General features: G+C 38.5%; 1 protein-coding gene across 1 annotated transcript in view; it reads right to left on the reverse strand.

Annotated features, from left to right (window-relative positions):
• CTDP1 (CTD phosphatase subunit 1) overlaps positions 1-21,694 on the reverse strand; it is a 102,516-nt gene that overhangs the window by 15,425 nt on the left and 65,397 nt on the right. The window contains exon 12 of the mRNA XM_075213189.1: positions 15,243-15,406. Coding sequence (XP_075069290.1) covers positions 15,243-15,406 — 164 coding nt within the window. The remainder of the gene's footprint in view (positions 1-15,242; positions 15,407-21,694) is intronic.

The following is a 21,694-nucleotide window of genomic DNA, read 5'->3' on the forward strand; positions in this document are numbered from 1 at the left end:
AAAATTAACATTAAACATTAAGTAAAACTACAAATGGAAAATTTATGATTGCATGAATTAAATATTAATCATTGCACTTAGCATTATGAATATTGAATGGGGTTTCTAACAAAAATTTCCACAAGTTACATTATTGTTCAGATCATCAACCAACCTTTAAACTGCTTTGTAAGTACGGCACAATATGAGGTACTGACAATTACTGTACATTCTAAACATCTATAATTAGTTTTCATGTGTGTTGATTTGCCCTAATCAAAGCAAGACTTAAAAGCCATTTAATGCACTTGATGAACTTAGTTTTGTGACAGAAATGGTTTTAACACAGAGAAGTTGGCCACTGATAGTGTAAGGCTACTTACATCACTGGCGCATTTTTTAATGCATGCTAAAATGCAAGTAAAACCGCATATAAACCACAACAGTTATCCTGTTCAAGCCAAACACATATAGGCTATAAACATTTACAATGTGCTCCCACTCAGATGAAAGTTTTGAACTGCATTGGCACACTTCAGGCCCAGAGAAATGGTACAAGAAGTATATATATATATATATATATATATATATATATATATATATATATATATATATATATATATATATATATATATATATATATATATATATATATATAGCGCATTGTAGGGCAATGGAAGTTATATGCTTATTAAAAGAAACAGTCATTTGGTACAATCAATGTTATTTTCTGCTAATCAAGACTGATCAAGACTGAGCCGCGAAAATTTAAAGAAGATGTGGATATTCACTTTATAACTAGAGATGCTCAGGATCGGTTCCTTGAATTCCTCGAGAACCTAACACACCCGAACTTAGGGGATCCGAGTCCCGAGCCGAGTCGGCTCGGTACTGTCTCGCACCCTCGGGATTGAAAACGAGGCAAAACGTCATTGTGACAGCGTCAGATCTCGGGAGTTTTAAATTCCTTTTTAAGACCCGACAAAGCTGGGGGGTGGGAGGGAGGGTGGATCCTCATTTTTCTTTTCTGCCACTGCTGTGTGCCAATGTGTCCTAGATGTGCTAGGAAGTGCCGTGTTTGTGTAATTGCTCTGTCGGTTACCATCCAGCCAGGTCGCTGCAGTCTTTGTTTGAAAGTGCATGAAAATAATATTGTGACCTGTGAGGTGGCCTAAAATGACGGCAAATTACTTGAAATCGAAAACACAAGGGCAGTTTTGCCAAAACCAAAACACGAAGCTAATCCAGATCCAAAACCAAAACTAGTTCATGTGGTTCAGTGATAATCTCTATTTATAACAAACATGCTGTCCTACTTAACATGTCTTGTAACTGTCCAGATGATTGTATTTTTGACAGAAATGCACAAACTTATACATAAAAGGCTTTTTACTATATACTTAAAGATAGGCAGACCCTTGTTAATGTACGGCCACAGTAAAACCGTGCAGCAGCACAGGCTACTATTTAACTACTGCATGTTTGCCAATGTGGCAGAAAACCAAAAGAGATCCGACGTTTGCTAAAATGTTGGCCCTCCCTTTACTTTGTACAGTATTTTGAAAAGAATGACATACTCTCAATAGAAATGCATATGAAGAGATGAAACGTGTCTTTGAATCATTTTCAAAAGGCTGTATTAAAAAAAAGATTCATACACTTGCATGGAGTGGCTTCTACAAGTCAGTATGAATACAAACATTATTAGCAGTTATTTTTATACAATGACACATTATTATGCTACTTTTTGAGTAGCACAAAAAGCAAACGGAGGTGACTACACAAAGGTGGCAAATGAGGAGATAGTGTCTACTTCACTATTGGGATGAGCTGAAGAAAAAAAAAAAAAACATCAGTAGAACAGAATAATGTAGAATTTTACAAAATCGCAAGTATACCTTGATTTTAGCAAGACTATGCCAGATAAACAGAGGACTAATGCTTCCAAATTTCCTGTTAAATAGCTGCATGGAGTACGGTTTTATAGCTCCAGTTTTATTCATTACGGAAACAGGAATGTGTGAAATAGATTGAGATAGGCAGGCTTTCTTTACCAATATAGTTTTTTCAATGACCAGATACATCTTATCAGGGAGTTTCAGTTTTTTAACAACTAGTCTTGACCTTATCATTTGTGAAGCAATTACGGTTGCACTACTACCTAATAAATATTTAGATTATGGATTGTGATTGATACTCTGTCACCCCCAGGATTTTTGGCAAGGGCTATAAAAGTAAAGGCTGAACTACCTACTATATCAGGCTTGGCTAACCTGTGGCACTCCAGGTGTTGTGAAACTACAAGTCCCAGCATACTCTTCAAGCAATAAGAGGCTATATATTGGCAAAGCATGCTGGGCTTGCCGTTTCACAACACCTGGAGTGCTACAGGTTAGCCAAGCCTGTACTATATGGTAGTGAAAATGTAATAGTAAGCACATGTTAATCTTAACTTGGAGAAATTTACAGCACAATGCAGACTGCAAAGCATTGACAATATTCTATACAAGTCAAAAGAGCTAATCCACCATTACTGCATAACGTGAAAAACGTGCAATCAATCAGACACTTGCTTTCATTGCCTAACACTAAATAGATAAACCTAATTGCTGTTTGGTTGCTTTGGTTCAGTGCAAAGTATGCACCTAAATGGAATATTGTTAAATGATACCTCCCAACTGTCCTGACTTAGGTGGGACTGTCCTGAGTTGAGAGGACAGCCACGCATAAAAGTACTGTCGCCCAAATTCGACAGTCTGATCAGGAGTTATGACCCACTGTGCGACGCCACCTTTAATGCATCCGTACCAGACGCAGGGACACATGAAATTGAGGGAATTTTTAGGGGTGGGAAGTGGTTGGTGGCAACCTAGTACTTACAAAGGGCAGGGCATGACCCTATGGTGACATGGTGGCAGCGACACTCTGTGTCCTGACACTACAAATCCTATATGTTGGGAGGTATGCTAAGTAGGGTCCTAATGTCTTCAGACGTATGAATTAGGCATGCGACATTGAAAGAAAACATTGGTTACAAAACATTGTTCAGTCCTAAACATTGATCTAGAACCCATGTTTCTAAATTTTTAAGTAAACTGGCTACTTAAACATAAATTACACTAATAAACTTCTGAAATCATCCTTATGTTTATCTAAATGTAGGCATACATACATATATACATATACACACACATATATATACATATATACATATACACACACACATATATATATATATATATATATATATATATATACACACACACATATATATATATATATATATATATATATATATATATATATATATATATATATACACATATACATATATATACATATACATATACATATAGATATATATACATATACATATATATATATATATATTAGTAACAAAGGGAGGCATTTAGCTGGCAATATGCAGAGAAAGCAGGGAAGTAGAGTAAAACATTTGTGCAGTAATGCACCTAGAGTGGAGACTTATGTATGAAAAGCAATAGTTTAAATTTGGTTAAACTTACATGATCTGAAATCCTTCCTCTCAGCAAACAGACAGGGCGTGTCTGGTTGTGCAAACAGAGCCAGTGATGGGTGTTTTCTTTTAAAGAGAAGGTGGGTGTGTCACCTGTCCATCAAGCTAAGGCTGGGGGAGGAGCATCATGTATAAAAGGTTGTTTGTTTCATTTGTTCAGTGAGACCAATGCTGGGATAGCTGGCTAGTCCTGAAAGAGAGCTGGTCTATGTATAGCTAGCGTTTAGGGTCTCCATGATTGCTGTGCAAGTATACGGTGTCAAAATATTTACCATCCTGACAATAAAGAACCATAAAAAGGAAGAAGTTGTTCGCCTGTGCTTCTGCAGTAGCGGCCTCTTGCCACAAGTGGTGTCAGGAGTGGGATACTCTGGGAAGCAAGTTTCCGCTACCCAACCCGCACAGACGTCAACATGGAGGAAGTACTGAGAACCCTCGTGAATGTGGCCGCTGCGCAGCAACAGCAGCAAGCTCAGATGCTACGAGTTGCCGAGGCACAGGTGGAAAACACAAGGCTCTTAAGAGAAGAGTTAAGCCAGGTGAGACATTACAGAAATGAACCACTTGGTCCTGTTCTCCAGAAAATGTTGCCAGGTGATGACATAGAAGCATATCTGGTGTCCTTTGAGAGACTTGCAAAAAGGGCAAAGTGGCCTCCTAAAGATTGGGCTGAGAGGCTGGCGCCGTATCTGACTGGTGAAGCTCAGCGAGCGTATATGGATCTAGAGGAACGGGCCTCTGATTATTTGTGCCTAAAGTCTGAGATATTGGCTCGCATTGGAGTTTCCAGGCCAGGCCGAGCCCAGCGCTATCACCAATGGCGCTATGATAAAGAAAAAACGGTCAGAGCGCAAGTGGCTGAGCTTTCTAAAATTTTAAAGAAATGGCTGCAGCCTGAGGAGAATTCGCCTTCTCGGATTATTGAAGTTCTGGCGATAGATCACTGCATCCGGGGGCTGAACTGCGATTTGCAAAGGTGGGTTCTGCAATCAGACCCACAAACTTATGAAGAGCTTGCCACCGTGGTAGAAAGGTTTTGTGCGCTACAACAAATGACTAAAGAACCTGCATTTGTGCCAAAGCCGCTGCCACGCCAAAAGCCAGGTTTGACAATCCTTGCTACAGGGCCCAATGGCAAAACTGCTACGGACAGAGGGCCAGGTGCAAAGCCGTCTAATCTGAAGTGTTTTGAATGTGGTGAGCCAGGCCACTTTAAGGCAGAGTGTCCTAGACTACCGGAACCCATGGACTGTTCCGTGGCACATATTGGGCCTGCTTTTCCAAGCTGTTTTACCATGAGTCCCACATCAGGACGTCCTTGTTTGTTCCGGGTGACTGTGTTAATCAACCAAAACCTTGTTCTGTCCCTGGTTGACTCGGGGAGTGAACTCTCATTGGTTTCCAGCTCTGTCTTACCCGAAACCATAACTTCTCGGTTGCCCAAGGTGAAGGTTCTTTGCGTACATGGCACGACAGAGTAGTATGAAAGAACAATACTACCAGTCACACTTAAAGGCAAAACTGTTATGGTGGTAGCTGCCATAGCACCTAAACTCCCATATCCACTCATTTTGGGGCGAGACTTCCCACTGTTTAATGATGTCCTCGGTGAGCGGATCCGGCCGGACATGCCGGCAACTGATGCAACGGTCGGAAGCCCGGTCTTAAAGAAACCGCCTAAGAATCCACAACATCTGAACATCGATATTTGGGAACCGCCAAACCGGAATGCCATCCTGGGAGTCATAGCAGGAGTTCCACAAAAGCATCCACCTGCGGGGAAACATGGACAGTCCAAACTAGCATTGGTCGGTGATGTCGCAGATGAGCCCACCCCACCTGTCAGTGAGGATACGGACTGGTCCGCAATACCAATTTTGTTTCCTCTACAGGACTTTGCTCGAGACCAACTTAATGATACTACTTGTGGCAAGAGCCCGCTACTGCAGAAGCACAAGCGAACAACTTCTTCCTTTTTATGGTACTTTATTGTCAGGATGGTAAATATTTTGACACTGTATACTTGCACAGCAATCATGGAGAGCCTAAACGCTAGCTATACATAGACCAGCTCTCTCTCAGGACCAGTCAGCTATCCCAGCATTGGTCTCACTGAACAAATGAAACAAACAAGCTTTTATACATGATGCTCCTGCCCCAGCCTTAGCTTGATGGACAGGTGACACACCCACCTTCTCTTTAAAAGAAAACACCCATCACTGGCTCTGTTTGCACAACCAGACATGCCCTGTCTGTTTGCTGAGAGGAAGGATTTCAGATCATGTAAGTTTAACCAAATTTAAACTATTGCTTTTCATACATAAGTCTTCACTCTAGGTGCATTACTGCACAAATGTTTTACTCTACTTCCCTGCATATTGCCAGCTAAATGCCTCCTTTTGTTACAATATATATATATATATATATATATATATATATATATATATATATATATATATATATATATATATATATATATATACATACACATACATACAATTTTTTTTAGCAATAAAACATTTTTGGGATAAAGCACACTTGTTATTGAAGAAAAAAAACAGATAGCATTATCAATGGCTAGTAAACATTTAATGAAACCGCTCACTAGCACTACTGTTCACACGCAGTGCTATTTATTTATTTATTTATTTTAACTTGATTTGTAACGGTAGCAACAGGTTAATAAATTGAACATATAAAATAAGAAATACTGTACATACAGTACAAAGTACATTGAAACTGAGTTTGCTTTTTCTTTTGCAATATCAAAGAATACTATTAAGGTATATTAACTATGGGCCTCACAACACCAAGAGAAAAAACAACTGAAAGTGTGCGGAGAATATTGAAAAAATTATCTGGAAATAGGGGTGTGGGGAACTGCAGTCCAGTGCATTTTTAAATTGACCCCTAAATTCGCTCATCCACACTCTGCTGAAATGATAAATTTGAAAGTAGCTTCCCCTTCACCCTATTTTTAGTTTTACTTTTAATTTCACCAGCTTTAAGAATAATTTCACCAGAGAATCAGCGTTCCGAGTAGAGATCCTCAGACTCGGTTCCTAGAGAGCCAAACACACCAAAACTTAGGGGATCAGAGTAGCGAGCCAATCCGGCTCGGTACTGTCGCGCGCCCTCAGAATGGAAAACGAAGCAAAACATCATCGGTACGTTGTCGGATCTCACAAGTTTTGAATTCCTTTTTAAGATCCAACGAAACGGGGGTTGGGAGGGCCCCCATTTTTATTTTCTGCCACTGCTGTTATCCAATGTGTCCTAGATGTGCTAGGAACTGCCCTGTATTTGAGTCATTGCTCTGTCGCTTAGCATCCAGGCAGGTTGCTGCAGTATTTGTCCAAAAGTGTATGTAAATAATATTGTGATCTGGGATATGGTCAAATTTGACTGCAAATGACTTGAAATTTGGTTGAGGTTAATAATAATAATGTAGGAACAAAAAAAGAGCAAAAATATGTGATTTTAGCATATTTTAGGATCTTCCCTGAAAAATCCAAAACCAAAACCAAAACAAACAAGGGCGGTTCTGCCGAAACCTAAACACGAAGCTAATCCATATCCAGATCCAAAACCAGTTCACGGGGGTCAGTGAGCATCTCTAGTTCTGAGGAAACCAAAGTGGCCATAGTTGTCAAATATTGTCTCGCTGGTGTGGAGGCATGAGCGGTTCACGTAAGAAAGTAGAAGGGCCATGCACAAGTATCATAAGGTCTGGCACCATTGCTACGATTCTCAAATCGTTGTTCACCCCCACCAGGATGATATGATTTGATGTGCATGGGGAGCCACCGGTAGAGATGCTAGATACAGCCCTGCGCAGCTTTAGCTTTATTTTTGCTTACTTAGGATTGATTTGGAGTTTAGTTCCTTCTACACTTGCAAGATTGACAATATTTAACCTGAGTAGGGACACCTAAATGATTACACTGATTTAAGTACATCCTTCACCGATTGACTCCTCATGCTATCCTGCTCACAGTTGGTCCCCTGTATATCTGTAGTATGGTAAAAGCAACAATTACTTAAGTAGAATAGATAGGCTGGGAGCTCCTCACAACTTCCTAGCATTTTTGTGTCTGTATGCTTTGTTTTGTATTGTAGGTTTCTTTTTGTATTGTCTTAAAAACAATAAATAAAACCACTTTGTTAAAAAAAAAAAAATATATATATATATATACATATATATATATATATACATACATACATATACATACATATAGTCTCGCTATATGTCCACTATTGGTAAGCATTGGAAAATATCGGAGGAGAAATCTAGCGATGGTGAGGAACCATTGGATGCTCATCATTGCACGGTTAAACATCGAACATAGGAACCATATAACCGATGGTTCAGATGAAACATCTAATGATTCCCATCCCTAGTATGAATACAAAACTACATTACTAGCACATACCATAATCTATGTTCTCTAGTTTTACTGTCTCATGTGTTGAATTTGCTTTCTACAGAAATTCTATGAGGGTTATTTTTTTGCTTTTTAAGTTGCACGAATATGTCTTTACTTGTCATATAGTGCAGAACATGCATTTGAAAAAGTATTGCATGAAACACTGAAGGAAAGAGGTGGTCTATAAAGACCTAACATCTGAATTGTAGACCATCTTAAAAGTCAACATTATTATTTTCTAAGTTTTACTATAGTATTTCCCATAGCTTTATTATTTTATTAGAACCCACTTTACCTCCTCCCTGCCTACACGCTTTACATCTCATGTTACAGGTACCTCTAGCAGTTTTAACCATCCTGTCCATATTATTCAACTAATGTCAGGTAATACAAACTGTTAGAGCAAATTCAGATTCAAGCTGGAAGTATGAGCTCCCTGCTATGGAGTATGAGGCAAAGCTTGGGGGAAGGAGCACATGTATACTGCGGGAAATAGAAAATTAGTTTAAAAAAAATAAAAAATGTTGAGGGGCATTGACACACTTGCAGCCTTTTTATAGATGTTTATTGCTATAAATAAATCAATACACTGCTCTCACCTGCAACCTTATTATAATTTTCTATTTCTATAATATATATATATATATATATATATATATATATATATATATATATTCACCACTTATAATATATGTACATATAAAATTATGCATTCCCAAGCTGCATTCGCTTTTTGATGTCTTAGATATTAGATAGACCTGAGAATGTATCACTGTAGATTGGAAAAGTTGAATTATATATATTTTTTGGAATTTTTACCACAGCTGGAGGCTGCTTATAATAGATCTAGATATAGGTCATTCAATTTAAAACATATGGGCCATGAGCAGTCTCTAATCAGGACTCATTGCTTCATTTATTGACATTATGGTAGAGAAACTGTCAGGAGTCAAATACCAACCAAATGAAAATAGAAATCAACAAATTAATCAAAAAGGGAAGACTGACAGCTCTGAGTAACTTTAAATGCTGTCATAGCCGAGTCTAGATCCCTACTAGTCGCCTTCATAGAGGCTTGCCAGATGGGAGAGGAATGCTGCATATATAAAGGGTGTGAAGATTCTTCACGTAGTGATACTCAAGACCCTGATAAAGGTGTGTGATGTCTATTGTCTACAGTCCTGATCCACAGCTCCATTTATGAGCAGTGGTGTGAAGAAGTTGACAGATCAAAAATAAAGCTTTTAAATATGGAAGAAAAAAAAAAAAAGAAGAAGAGGAGAAACAGATTTGGGGCTGTAAATTAATTAAAAAAACAAGTTCCTTTTGAATATTTTTTTTTTATTTATTTAGAACTAACATGTTACATTTACTGTGCATAAAAGCTGCTCTTTCTGCATTTACATTTTTACATGCCTGCATGAAGTTAGCCATCTTCTGGACAGTTATAAATATACATGAGTACCAAGGAGAATGTGATCACATAGTGGCAAGAAACTTTGTGATCACAGAAATAGGAAGTTTCCAGCTTTCAGCACATTGGGTGTGAACAATCATATGAAAGAAAACGTAAGGATTTTCAGCTCAGAGGGCAGACTATTTAATCAGTGCTGCATGCATTTTAGAAGAGATTAGAAAAGAAAGGCGATCTTTATATACTAAATTTAGTCAAAAACAGTAGGTGTAATTATTTTATACTGCAATTAGGCGTTTACTCAGCCTCTAATATTAACGTACTTTTATCTTTTACTAAACTGCATATGAAAAGTACATTGTTTAGCAAACCATTTTTAATGCTATGCAACACACTTATGTGCCAATACTAACACTAAATAGACACCTTCATGCTGTTTCGGGCAATTCCAGAGAATCTACTTTCAAATTAAATTGACGTGAAGTAGTATAAAAGAGTAGACATTTCTCTCTGCTATTTCAAAGTCAGTACATTAAATTAAAGATCAATTCAGCAAAACACCCATTCAGCAAAACCCCCCTGCCTCAAACCATTAATCAAAAAGCTATTAAACGTAAACAGACAAATGCTTTAATTGTTTTAGAGGATGAAGATTAGCTTAACGCTCATGGCCATCCAGAAGTTGTATATACAAATATAGGCATTTTGTTCTCATGTATATAACTTGCAGAGACAAAATATTTAAATAAAAATTGAAGTCTACATACAGAATGATCTTCAAATCTTCATTTTCCTTTACATTCATTCGCATCATATTCATTTATGGATAGCAAAATAAGTAGCACAAAATACAAATGATTATGGACACTTTCCAGAGTACATTTCCCTATAGCTAAATTGAAAACAGTGGGAAAATTGTAGTTACTGGTACACTATATGAACATATGCCTTACAGTGTGTAAAACAAGCATATTGTGATAAAAGCGGTTGCATGCAGACCACAGTTGGAGTAAGCTATACACTGGCTCTGCTCTTTGCGCCCATGTTTCCATAATCTCACAAAAATAAAGCATTGGATATTTCTGAATACAGCAGCGCCGAGAATCGCTCAGAAAAAGCGGTTCATACCGAAAAAGGCTGTTTTAGGATCTACTAAACTACCATTCTGCTCAGCTGTGGGACCCGCAGAGCACTGTCATTGTTGTTTCAATATCTGTTCAACTACTTACTGAGCTCAATTGTGATTGCTTTTACCATCTCTGTTTGGCTGCTGGGCCCTCTGCATCCAAATGTCAGCATCCTCCTGAACCTCGCCGTGTCAGAGCTGCAAAAACTGCCTACTCCATTAACCCCAGCCAGGGAGTGATAAAGTATCCTTCAACTCTTCAATTACCCCGTAAAATTTGGATCAATTGTTCCTTTCCATTCTCTCATTACTTACCCAGCTAATACACATTCATTCACACCTCTCCATCATACACCTACTCAATTTAGAACTTATCCTATTCAATACTACAACACTTCTCTTGAAACTCCTCTTCTTTCTCCATAATATTATTTCTCCCTCCCATATAATGATTTCCCTTCACTGCTTCCCTCCTTGCTCCTTGTTTTTTCTCCTGCTCCCACCACCCTCACCAGTCATCATAAACAGGAAAAAAACTTGACATCCACTAATCCTCCTAAAATGTCCTCTTTTTCACCCTGCTCCTTCTCATGGCTGTTGATGATATCTCACCTAACCCTGGGCCCTGTACAATCCCCACTCTCTGTTCATGCTCCTCGCGCCACCCCAAACATTTCCATCCATCCCACAATCCCGGCAACCTTATCCACATATCTCCGCTACCCTTTCTTTCCTTCTCCTATACACTATGGAACACCAGATCTGTTTGTTATAAACTTGCATCTATTCATAATCTATTCATTTCTTAATCCCTCATCCTCCTTGCCATTACAGAGACTTGGCTCACCTTCTTGGACACTACATCCCCTGCAGCGCTCTCCTACAGGGGACTCTCCCTAAGCCATATTCCCAGAACCGGAAACAGACAAAATGAATAAAATGGAGGATACAGTTTCCCATTTCCTTGAGAACTTTGCATCCTGGCTCACTTATTACCTAACCTTTGACCTGTCTACACTAATACTGGGCGACTTCAAAATCCCCATTGATAATCCCATTGGCTCTTCTGCCACTAAACTTCTCTCCTTACTTCCTTCTTTGATCTCTCCCACCTCATCTCCACTATGATAGACACTCTCTTGACCTTGTCTTCTCTCTCTACTGCTCCTTCTCTAGTTTCTCCAACTTAGCCTTCCCACTTTCCAACCATAACATCCATTCCTTCAGCCTCACCTTACCTCATGCCCTCCCTCTGCACCCATGTCCACACGTACACAATGACTCCCAAAGTACTTAGTCCAACCCACTTCACATTTTCACTAAAACAACTATTTTCTCTTATGACTGCATTGTCCCACCCTAAAGAGGCTGCCTCTTTCTACAACAAAACACTCACTTCAGCCCTAGACAATGCAGCTTCAGCTACAACATTCAGTCTCCGACGATCCAACCCCCAACCATGGCACACCAAGCAGACCTGTTACCTGGAAAAGTACTCCCACACTGCAGAGCGCCACTGGAGGAAATCTTTTTCCTATCCTGATTTACTCAAGTATAAATTCACCCTTTCATCTTACAGCACGGCCCTTTCAATTGCCAAACAAATATTCTTCAAATCTCTAATATCCACCCAGTCTTCTAACCCCTGTCGCCTCTTTGCCACATTCAACTCCCTTCTCTGCCCACCTGCACCTACTCCTCCTTACTCCCTTAGTGTCCATGATTTTGCCATCTACTGCAAAGACAAAATCGACATCATTTGACAAGATATTTTTTCATGCCAAATTCCACACTCTCCACCCACCTTCACCCACACTCCCCAATCCACCCTTAATTCATTCTCTCCAGTAACTGAAGACAAAGTCTCTGCACTCATCTCATCCTCTCACCCTATAACCTGTCCCCTCAAGCCTATTCCCTCCCAACTTCTTCACTCCCTCTCCTCCACTGCATGCCCACCTCTAGTTCACCTCTTCAACCTGTCTCTCTCCATTGGCACATTTCCATCCTCCTGCGCTCATCTCACCAATTCTAAAGAAACCATCTCTCGATCCACCCTCTATCTTCTACTGCCCTATTTCTCGCCTCCCCTTTGCCTCCAAATTATATGAGCAATTAGTGTACAAACACCTGTCTCACTTTCTCTCCTCTCAACTCTCTGCAATCAGGCTTCTGTCCCCAACATTCCACTGAAACTGCTCTCACAAAAGTGATTGATGAGTTACTTACTGCAAAGCCTAAGGGTCATTTCTCCATCCTCCTGGACCTCTCTGCTGCTTTTGACACTCTTGTTTACCCTCTTCACTCCATTGGACTTCCTGACACAGTTCTTTCCTTGTTCACTTCCTACTTAATGAACAGCTCCTTTAGTATTCCTACCTCTGGCACATCCTCCCCTACACTTCCACTATCTGTTAAGGTCCCACAAGGCTCTGTTCTTGGTCCTTTCCTTTTTCATTGTACACCTCTTCTCTTGGGGCACTAATCCACTCCTTCTGCCTCCAATACCACCTCTATGATGAAGATACCTAAATCTATATCTCTTCCCCTAACCTCTGAACTATCTTGTGTAACCAACTGTCTTTCTGCTATCTACACATGGATGTCCCAACACTACCAAAAGCTCAACATATCAAAAACAGATATCCAACTAGAAGATAATCTCTCTAATGAGCAAGTTCCTCAGCTTTTGTTTTCATGTCTGCATTATTTTGGTCTACCTTGTAGGTCCTTTTTATATGCACGTCCTGTTTTCCCTACTGTATTGAGCTGCAGAGCACTGTGTCACCTTACCAATCGATAATAATAATAATAATAATAATAATAATAATAATAGCAAGTGTCAACATCAAAACACAAAAGAAAAGGGCTCCTTGCCCGAAGAAGCAGAACTGCCTAACAATTACAGTTATGTGGAAAAAACCAAACATCTACATTCTTGCGGTGGAATTTCTAAATGCCTAAACTTGGTTGGAACAAGTGAGTGATATAATGCTCAATCTCCATGGCACTTCCGATTAGTCACCTTATAAATATTTAATGTACTACAAAACACATCAACTGTATATAAGAGTGTTTCAGGTTACTCTATTGTTACTGAATATGACATCTAAGAACCCGTCAGATTCTGATGTTTCATACAACTCCAATACCTACCACAAAGTAGATTTACTTCTGCACACACCTACAAAATATATATATTATACCAATCTTGATTTATCATAAAATATGAATCAGTGTTTGCAAATTGAACTTGCTTAATGCAATACTCAAATCACCTAACCTAGTCACAACTTAATAGACACCTCTAACTTCTGCAGTTACATTGCACAAGCACTGGAAGAGGCACAGAACTATTAAGTAACAATTATATAACATAAAATAAGAGGCATTCTTTTCCGCAATCTATACTTTGAACAGGCAAATTTGAATACTCCTGGATCTTGAACAATGGCTCATGTTAATTTAAAGATTGCCTAAGTGAACCAAGTCAATCAATAAAAAGAAATCACAATGCAGATATGTATTTCGTTAAATAAATCAAGGCCAAAAACAGCTCATCAGTAATTTCAACAGACTGCCACAATATTCCAGAGTACTAGTTTGAACACAGGCATATCTTGCATGTAAAATAAGTGTTGTACACTGCGATAGTAGCTTTACAATAAAGTACAAACCTCTTTGTCATGTAGACCACACTTAGTATGCTTTATCGTAAAGAGTGACACATAAAATCTCAAAATTACTTTATTTTAACTAGTTCCTGACCACGATCTACAAATTGCCAGGAGCAGCTATAATTAGACAGGATGGTGACAGCTTTAACATGTTGCTGCTAAAATAAGATGTTGGTTGACAGCCATCTGGTTCAGAGTGTCATGGGTCTCATATTACTTAATTATTTTTTTCCAAGTAACGGTTGCTTGTAAAATTTCCACTAGACTACTCGTTCTCCTGTGAACTGCATGCTAAAAGTTTCGGAAGTATGGCACTGGCTTTTTTCATCCAGCCTATGAGGGTGTGACTGCACAGACCAATGAAAAAGCCCAACCATAGAACCGGAAGCTTCTCACTGGTCTTCCTGCTCACATCTACCTCAGCGCTCATTTTAGAATGGAAAACAAAGTTTTTTAAGGGAAACAATACTACAGAAAAGGATGATCCCCTGGAAAACATTTCCGTGTGCAGTTCCTAGAACTCACTTTGTGGAAAGAGCAGGTCAGTGAAAATTTAATGAGTAATCAGGAACATATGTTAAATTGAGTACAGACACCCTAAAGTATGACTCAAAGCTTTACAAACATTTAAAAACCCTTACTCGTTCATCCATGTATTGGGTAGAATTTAAGTGTCGTTGGTGCCTTTTCCCTTAGTTTGCACATGTTTTACTAGCATGTACTTTTCTCTCTGGATAGTGTGACTTATTCAGTGCTCTTAACTTTAGCGCTTGTTTTTTGTCCTGTAGTTTAAATATAAACCAGACAGTAACAACCAAAATGCAAAAGCGCAGTAATCCATAGGAACAAAATCAGACATTTGCTTTCCCTGATCAACCTGCACTAAATTGATCAAAGCCGATTAGCTATTATGGGTCAAAACATATTGGAATTTGTTAGGAAATGAACTCCACTGTATTACAAAATGGAAAAGGCAAAAATTATTTTGTAAAGGTTAACTTACACTTTGCATTGCCAAAACAACAAAAAAGAGCAGTGTTAGTCCCCTGAGGAAATAATGGCAGCAGCATGAATGTGCACTCACCTGGATGCGCTATCTGACAGGCTTTGCTCACTTGATGAAGAGCATTCTGGCGTTTTCTCCGAGCTCTCCTGTGTTGTACTTTGTTGTTTCTTTACCTTAACAGACTTCTTCTTCTTCTTCTCACTATCACTGTCATCGCTGCCTTCCCCCAAAATGTCATCAACCTGACAAAGATAACAGATTTTAAAGAAAACCATAACCAATTCCAAGTCTCAAAATAAGGAAACGCATATACTTTCATGGAGATATAGCAGTTTTCATGGTGTAAGGTGAATAAAAAATAAAATAGAAAGTGGCTGCAGTAGGCACAATCTTCCCTTGTACTACAAACAGGTGCCCAGACAGTAGACAGGTAAAAACATAAAACTCTGTGACAAGAAAGGCTGTGTCATGTTTTGCTATGGACACTACACAATTAGCCGTAAAGATTCTCCGAAACGTCTGCAGGAGGCTTTGCAGCGGAAATTTGACAGAAATCTACGCTCATTTTTCTTCGCACCCCATAGAGGTGCGAGGGGAAATGAGCAGAGATTTCTACTATAATTGCCAGCAATGTGCGTGGCACGATATCTGCGCACCACATCGCCGGCAATTGAATACCTGTCTATTTCTACATTAAATACCTTGTTTTTTTGTTTTTTATACACCTTTAATAGACAGACAGTCTTCTACAAATATTTGACATTAAAAAAAAACCACAAATAATGAAAAATGTTTGCATAATGGTACTAAAAATGAAGCTAATTGTATAAAACATGACGTTGCTTATTATTTAAATACATTTACAAATGAGCAATACATTGTAGCAATAGTTCGATGGTAAAACGTTACCTCAAGATATGTAATACAGGCATGTCAAACTCAAAACCCCAATTGGGCAAAAATAATCTAGAATAGTCTAAAATTGTGTGGGCCGCACGAAAAAGAAAAAAAAAGTCTCATATGCAATTTTGTAAAGTGTATTATTAAGAAAACACAAAAATAAAGTTTAATGTTTTCTTCCCAAAGCTTCACACAGTGCCCTTCATGCTGCCTTTGCTCCCCTTCACTTAACTTTCTATTACATTCTTTCTTCTCTTCTGTTTTTATCTCGTGACTGCTCTCTCTGCGCTTCTCACTGCAATTGTCAGGCGTGATGGCGCCACGCCCAACATTCAGTGCGAAGGAAGAAGGGTCAGCCTCAGAGAAGTATTTTTTTTTTCTGGGCACTGGCAGAGCTGCAAAAAACTATGTGTTTGGGCCGCAAGTTTCACACCCCTGTAGTAACACATGATTTTGGTGCAAGAAAACGTCATATTTAATTGTTCCCTTCATACTGTACACACATCCTCTTCATATATATATATTCATAGGTTGCATGCAAGTGAATATCAAGCATATGTCTAAAGAATATTTTATGCTTCTGATTGAAGTTTTTTAGTCCTTTAACAAAAACTCCCATTCTCATATCTGACTAATCTAACTTTTGCATGTAGCAAGATGTTCTGCACCCTGCTGTAGGAGAAGACAATCATGTCAGTTGGGTATAAATAGGTATGCACTGTAGCACACTTGTGGTTACCTACATTATTTTTTTAATGATGCATAAATCATTTTTCATCTAACAAATTAGCCATTGAAGGAATACATAAAGGTATGGGAACAATATCAGTACATTTTTGTTATACAAGTCAGAAAAGCACCACCATCCAAATCAATGTCAACTGCCTCTAAAGGTCCGAAAGCTAGACATACTTAGCCAAGTATATTGGTAAGATCAATCTTACACAGTCCGTTTAGCAGAGATGTTGATATTAAACGTGCAAAGTTGGCTTTACCTGTTTTGGTGTGCAAAGTTGATTACTTATTGTTTATCTTACTTTAAACAAAGTGATACAGCTAAAGCTAGCAAGAGCTACCGAAACCAGCAAGTAATCCTTTCTTATTGTATCTCTCCATGCTAAACCATTGAGGGAACGTTACTCATTTCAGCCATGCAGACATTTTCAAACAGATAGATATTTAATATTAAATCAGTCCACTAATTAAACCAACGTTCTACCACAAAAGAGAATTTGATTTACAAAACAAAGCAGCTATTTTTTTTTTAAATAAAACTTTGATATCTCATTTTTATTACTATTTTATTTTGCACAGAGTTGAACAGATCCAGTTTTATTTTTAGTATACATCACAAAAAATCTCTACACAGGGAAATATACAGAAATATTAGATGGTGGGTGGAGAATGGCAGGGAGCAGAAAGAATAAAAGCCATTATTTTGTGAAATGTATAAAAAAAATAAAAAATACTGAAAAACAATTTCAATACCAAGGTTATGTTTTAAAAAGAAACATGCTGTTCTTCAGTTATTCAGCTATATTTAGGTTCAGCACAAATGTAGGCGCTCGAAAGCGCCACCACAGGGTACATAAGTAGTTCTCATTATTACGCACTTTATGCGTGGTCAAATGTTCTGCACTTCACACCCAGAGCAGAATGTGCCCCTGTTGTGCACTCTTTATGCAGGAAAACATAGGTGAACTGTCAAGACAGGCAGATCAAAGTACCCGGAAATCACAAAGAGACCCAACATTAAGCCCAAAGGCCTCATTTTCTTAAATTACACAAGTGAGGGAACATTGCAATGCTGAAGCTAATTGCTCAAAATCATAGGCATATGCACATCTATATTTCCTTTCATTCTACAAACAATTACGTAGGAATGTAACTGGCATGTACGACAGCTTTTACATTATAGGAAGTTGCAAAATTACAGAGACTGTAATTCAGTCACTCCGCAGCATGCCTCTGCTGATTTTGACAAAGCAGCAGTATACTTACAGTAATAAACTTTTGTTTCGTAAATGTCTTACATGTATAAGTTCTACTAGAAAGAAAAACATAAAGGGTATACTTTGGTATTGCTACAAAGTAGTCTAAAGCTAAATGCTGCCCCTTCAAACATTCCTAAATGGAACATGGAAATTCCCAGCAAATGTGAAGGTGTGTTGAATCCCCAATGTTAAGGGGTTTCATATGTCCACAATTTATTATTAAGGGTTCTGAAAATTCCCCTGTAAACAATTCCATTCCTATTATTTTTCATTGTAACAATCCAAGTGGGAGATTTCTATGGAACCTCTGCTAAACTTAAAGATTAATATTATTGTTGTTTATTTGTACGACACCAGTGCTTTCCAGTGCTGTACAGTTGGGAAAACAGGGAATACATAAAACAGAAGACAATATTGCTGTTTCAGGAAAGTCATTCATATAATTTAGTTTCAAGTTGATGCTTGCGATAACCTCAAAAATATTGTTACCACACAATAAACCTCCTGGCATTAACAGTGCAGTGCTAGACTGTTTACTAGTGTAGACAGGTGAGAACTTGGACTGTTCAAAATTACAGAATATGCACTTATTAGAATTTATTTATAAAGTGCCACCAAATTACATAGCGATGTATAGGGAGTATTTGTCATCCACATCAGTCCCTGTACCATTGGCGCCTACAGTCTAAATTCTCCACCACACTAAAGTTAAGTTAATTGGCTTCTGACAAAATTAACCTAACCATAAGTTTAATTTGGAGAGTGGGAGGAAACGGGAACACCCGGAGGAAACATACAAATGCCACACAGATAAGACTCTGGTCAGGAATCAAAATCATGACCCCAGCACTGTGAGGCAGTAATGCTAAACACTGTGCTGCCCATAACATAAACCCAAGTCCATTGTAACAGTTGAAGCGAAAAAGGAACAGGTCAAGGTCAGCTAAGGGATATATCCAAAATATTGTTTTTAACGTCTTCTGAGAACACATCTAACCCATATTTCAGTGAAGCTTTTTGTCCATCCTGTTCTAACTGCCACTATGTAGAATGTTGTTGAACCCAACACAATTTGCTCTCAGTTCTCTTCAAACTTCCAAAAGTAAAATGTGTATTCTACAACTGGTAGCTACAGAGTAACAACTAAAAGATAAATGCCAAAAATAACTGTCCCATTTTGACAAATGTAACAACCCTGACAAGATTTTCCTTTACTTGTGCTTGATGAAATGCAATTTTGGCCAATGTTATTATCTCATGGGTCACAATACTTAAAACTGCAAGTATGATTTTATATTAAGCAACATGAATTATTTATAATCAAGTTGTGCTTTCTTAAAACCTTATGCAAAAAGAACACAGAATACACGACCATTTGATCTTTTTAATGGTGAGATATCAATAATGCATGAACCAAGGACTTTTGTCAGCTTTTCAAGATGAAATTTCCACATTAACTATAACAGCAGAGGTAGTGTCTTTAAACTTGTGTTTCATAATCATTTAAAGATCTTTACACTTGTCAAAATGTCATTTACAACATTGGATACACCTAATTATGCCAACATTATATAACAGCAGTTATCCAAGCGCCAGGCTATTCATTAGGTTGTCAAGAGTGACATCTTCTAACCTATCAACTTGTGAAGAAGAATTATTTTCTAGTAAGGCCAACAAACTTGCAATAAAACTCTTGCAGGAGGTACCTGCACTGACCTTTATAAATAATTTATACAAGCATCCCTCCCTTTATGAACCTCTAAGACTTATTACCATTAACTTCTTACTGCCAGAGGATATAAAACATTTTGTACCTAACAAAGGAATTTTTTTTGTAAACCATTAGATGCACTCACATTTTGGATGGGAAAAACTAAAAATCTTGTTAAAACTGTGCCACAAAAGCAAAAACACTTCCTCTACCCCATCTGCTACCCGGTATTTTCTATTCTCCTTCAACTTTGGATTTCCCCTGCATTTATGTCTGTCTGTTCAAGTGAGCACCTCGTTCTGTGTGTGATCTCAAGTGAGTGCCGTCGTCTCTCTCTATGCTATCATGTGAGCCTGCAAGCCTCTCTCTCTCTCTCAAGTCTGTGCTCGCCTCTCTCTCTCCATTCTCAAATGTTTGTGCCTTTCTACCTCTCAACCACAACATTAAATCCACTGACAAGTGAAGTGGATAACATTGATTATCTTGTTACAATGGCACCTGTCCAAAGGTGGCATATATTAGGCAGCAAGTGAACAGTCAGTTCTTGAGGGTGATGTGTTGGAAGCAGAAAAAATGGGCAAACGTAAGGATCGGAAACATTTTCACATGGGCCAGATGACTGGGTCAGAGCATCTCCAAAATTGCAGGTCTTGTGGGGTGTTCCCACTATGCAGTGGTTCGTACCTATCAAAAGTGGTCCAGGGAAAGACAACCGGTGAATCGGTGACATGGTCAAAGGCGCACAAGGCTCATTGATATGTGTGGGGAGTGAAGGATAGCCTGTCTAGTCCAATCCCACAGAAGAGCTTCTGTAGCACAAATTGATGAAAAAGTGCATTGCAGCTTGTTGCGTATGGAGCAGCATAGTCACAGACCAGGCAGATTGCCTATGCTGACCCCTGTTCAACGATGAAAGCACCTACAATGGACATTGAGTGCCAGAACAGGACCATGGGGCAATGGAAGAATGTGGCCTGGTCTTATGAATCACGTTTTTTTTTTTTACATCATGACTGGTGGGTGCGTGTTCGTCGTTTACTTGGGGAAGAGATGGCACTAGGATGCATTATGGGAAGGAGGCAAGCTGGCGGAGGCAGAATGGTGCTCTGGGCAATGTTCTGCTGGGAAACCTTGGGACCTGGCATTCATGTGGATGTTACTTTGACACGTACCTCCTGCCTAACATTATTGAAGACGCAGTACTCCCCTTCATAGTAACAGTATTCACTGATGGTAGTGGCCTCTGTCAGCAACATAATACCTTACCACAATACAAGAATTGTTCAGGAATAGTATGAAGAACATTACTAAGTTCAAGGTGTTGACTTGCCTCTAAATTTCCCAGATGTCAACCTAATTGAGCATCTGTAGGATGTGCTGGAAAAACAAGTCAGAGCAATGGAATCCGCACCTCTTATTGGAATTAAAGGATCTTGATGATTTTTGGTGGTAGATACCATAGGACACGTTCAGAGGTCTTATGGAATCATGCCTCTATGGGTCACAGATATTTTGGCGGCTTGAGGAGGACCTACACAATATTAGGCAGGGTCATTCTACATCAAATCAACACAATTGTAGAAACAGTTCTACCTTACATTCTATAATCTCAATTAAATTTAGTATAATAAATGCTGTCATAGGTGTGAAGAAAACCCCCAAATCTTAGGCTGATATATACACTGGTTATAAAGTAACATCCCTCTAAAGCGTCAATTTTTTACTAAAACTTACTTTTAACGTTCTTTTAGATTGCACTTGTAGTTCACTGGATTGAGCTAAAGAGTTGAGCAAGGTTTCATTTTAAACCTATTTTTATGAGGTTTCATATGATATATAATACAGCAGTGTTTCAATAAAATTTAAAATTTTCAATATCAACATTTTGATTTTCTCAAAAAGCTCTATTTTTAAATTTTTGAAAA

The sequence above is a fragment of the Mixophyes fleayi genome, chromosome 5, assembly GCF_038048845.1.
Source record: "Mixophyes fleayi isolate aMixFle1 chromosome 5, aMixFle1.hap1, whole genome shotgun sequence".
In the NCBI taxonomy this organism is placed as follows: Eukaryota; Metazoa; Chordata; class Amphibia; order Anura; family Limnodynastidae; genus Mixophyes; species Mixophyes fleayi.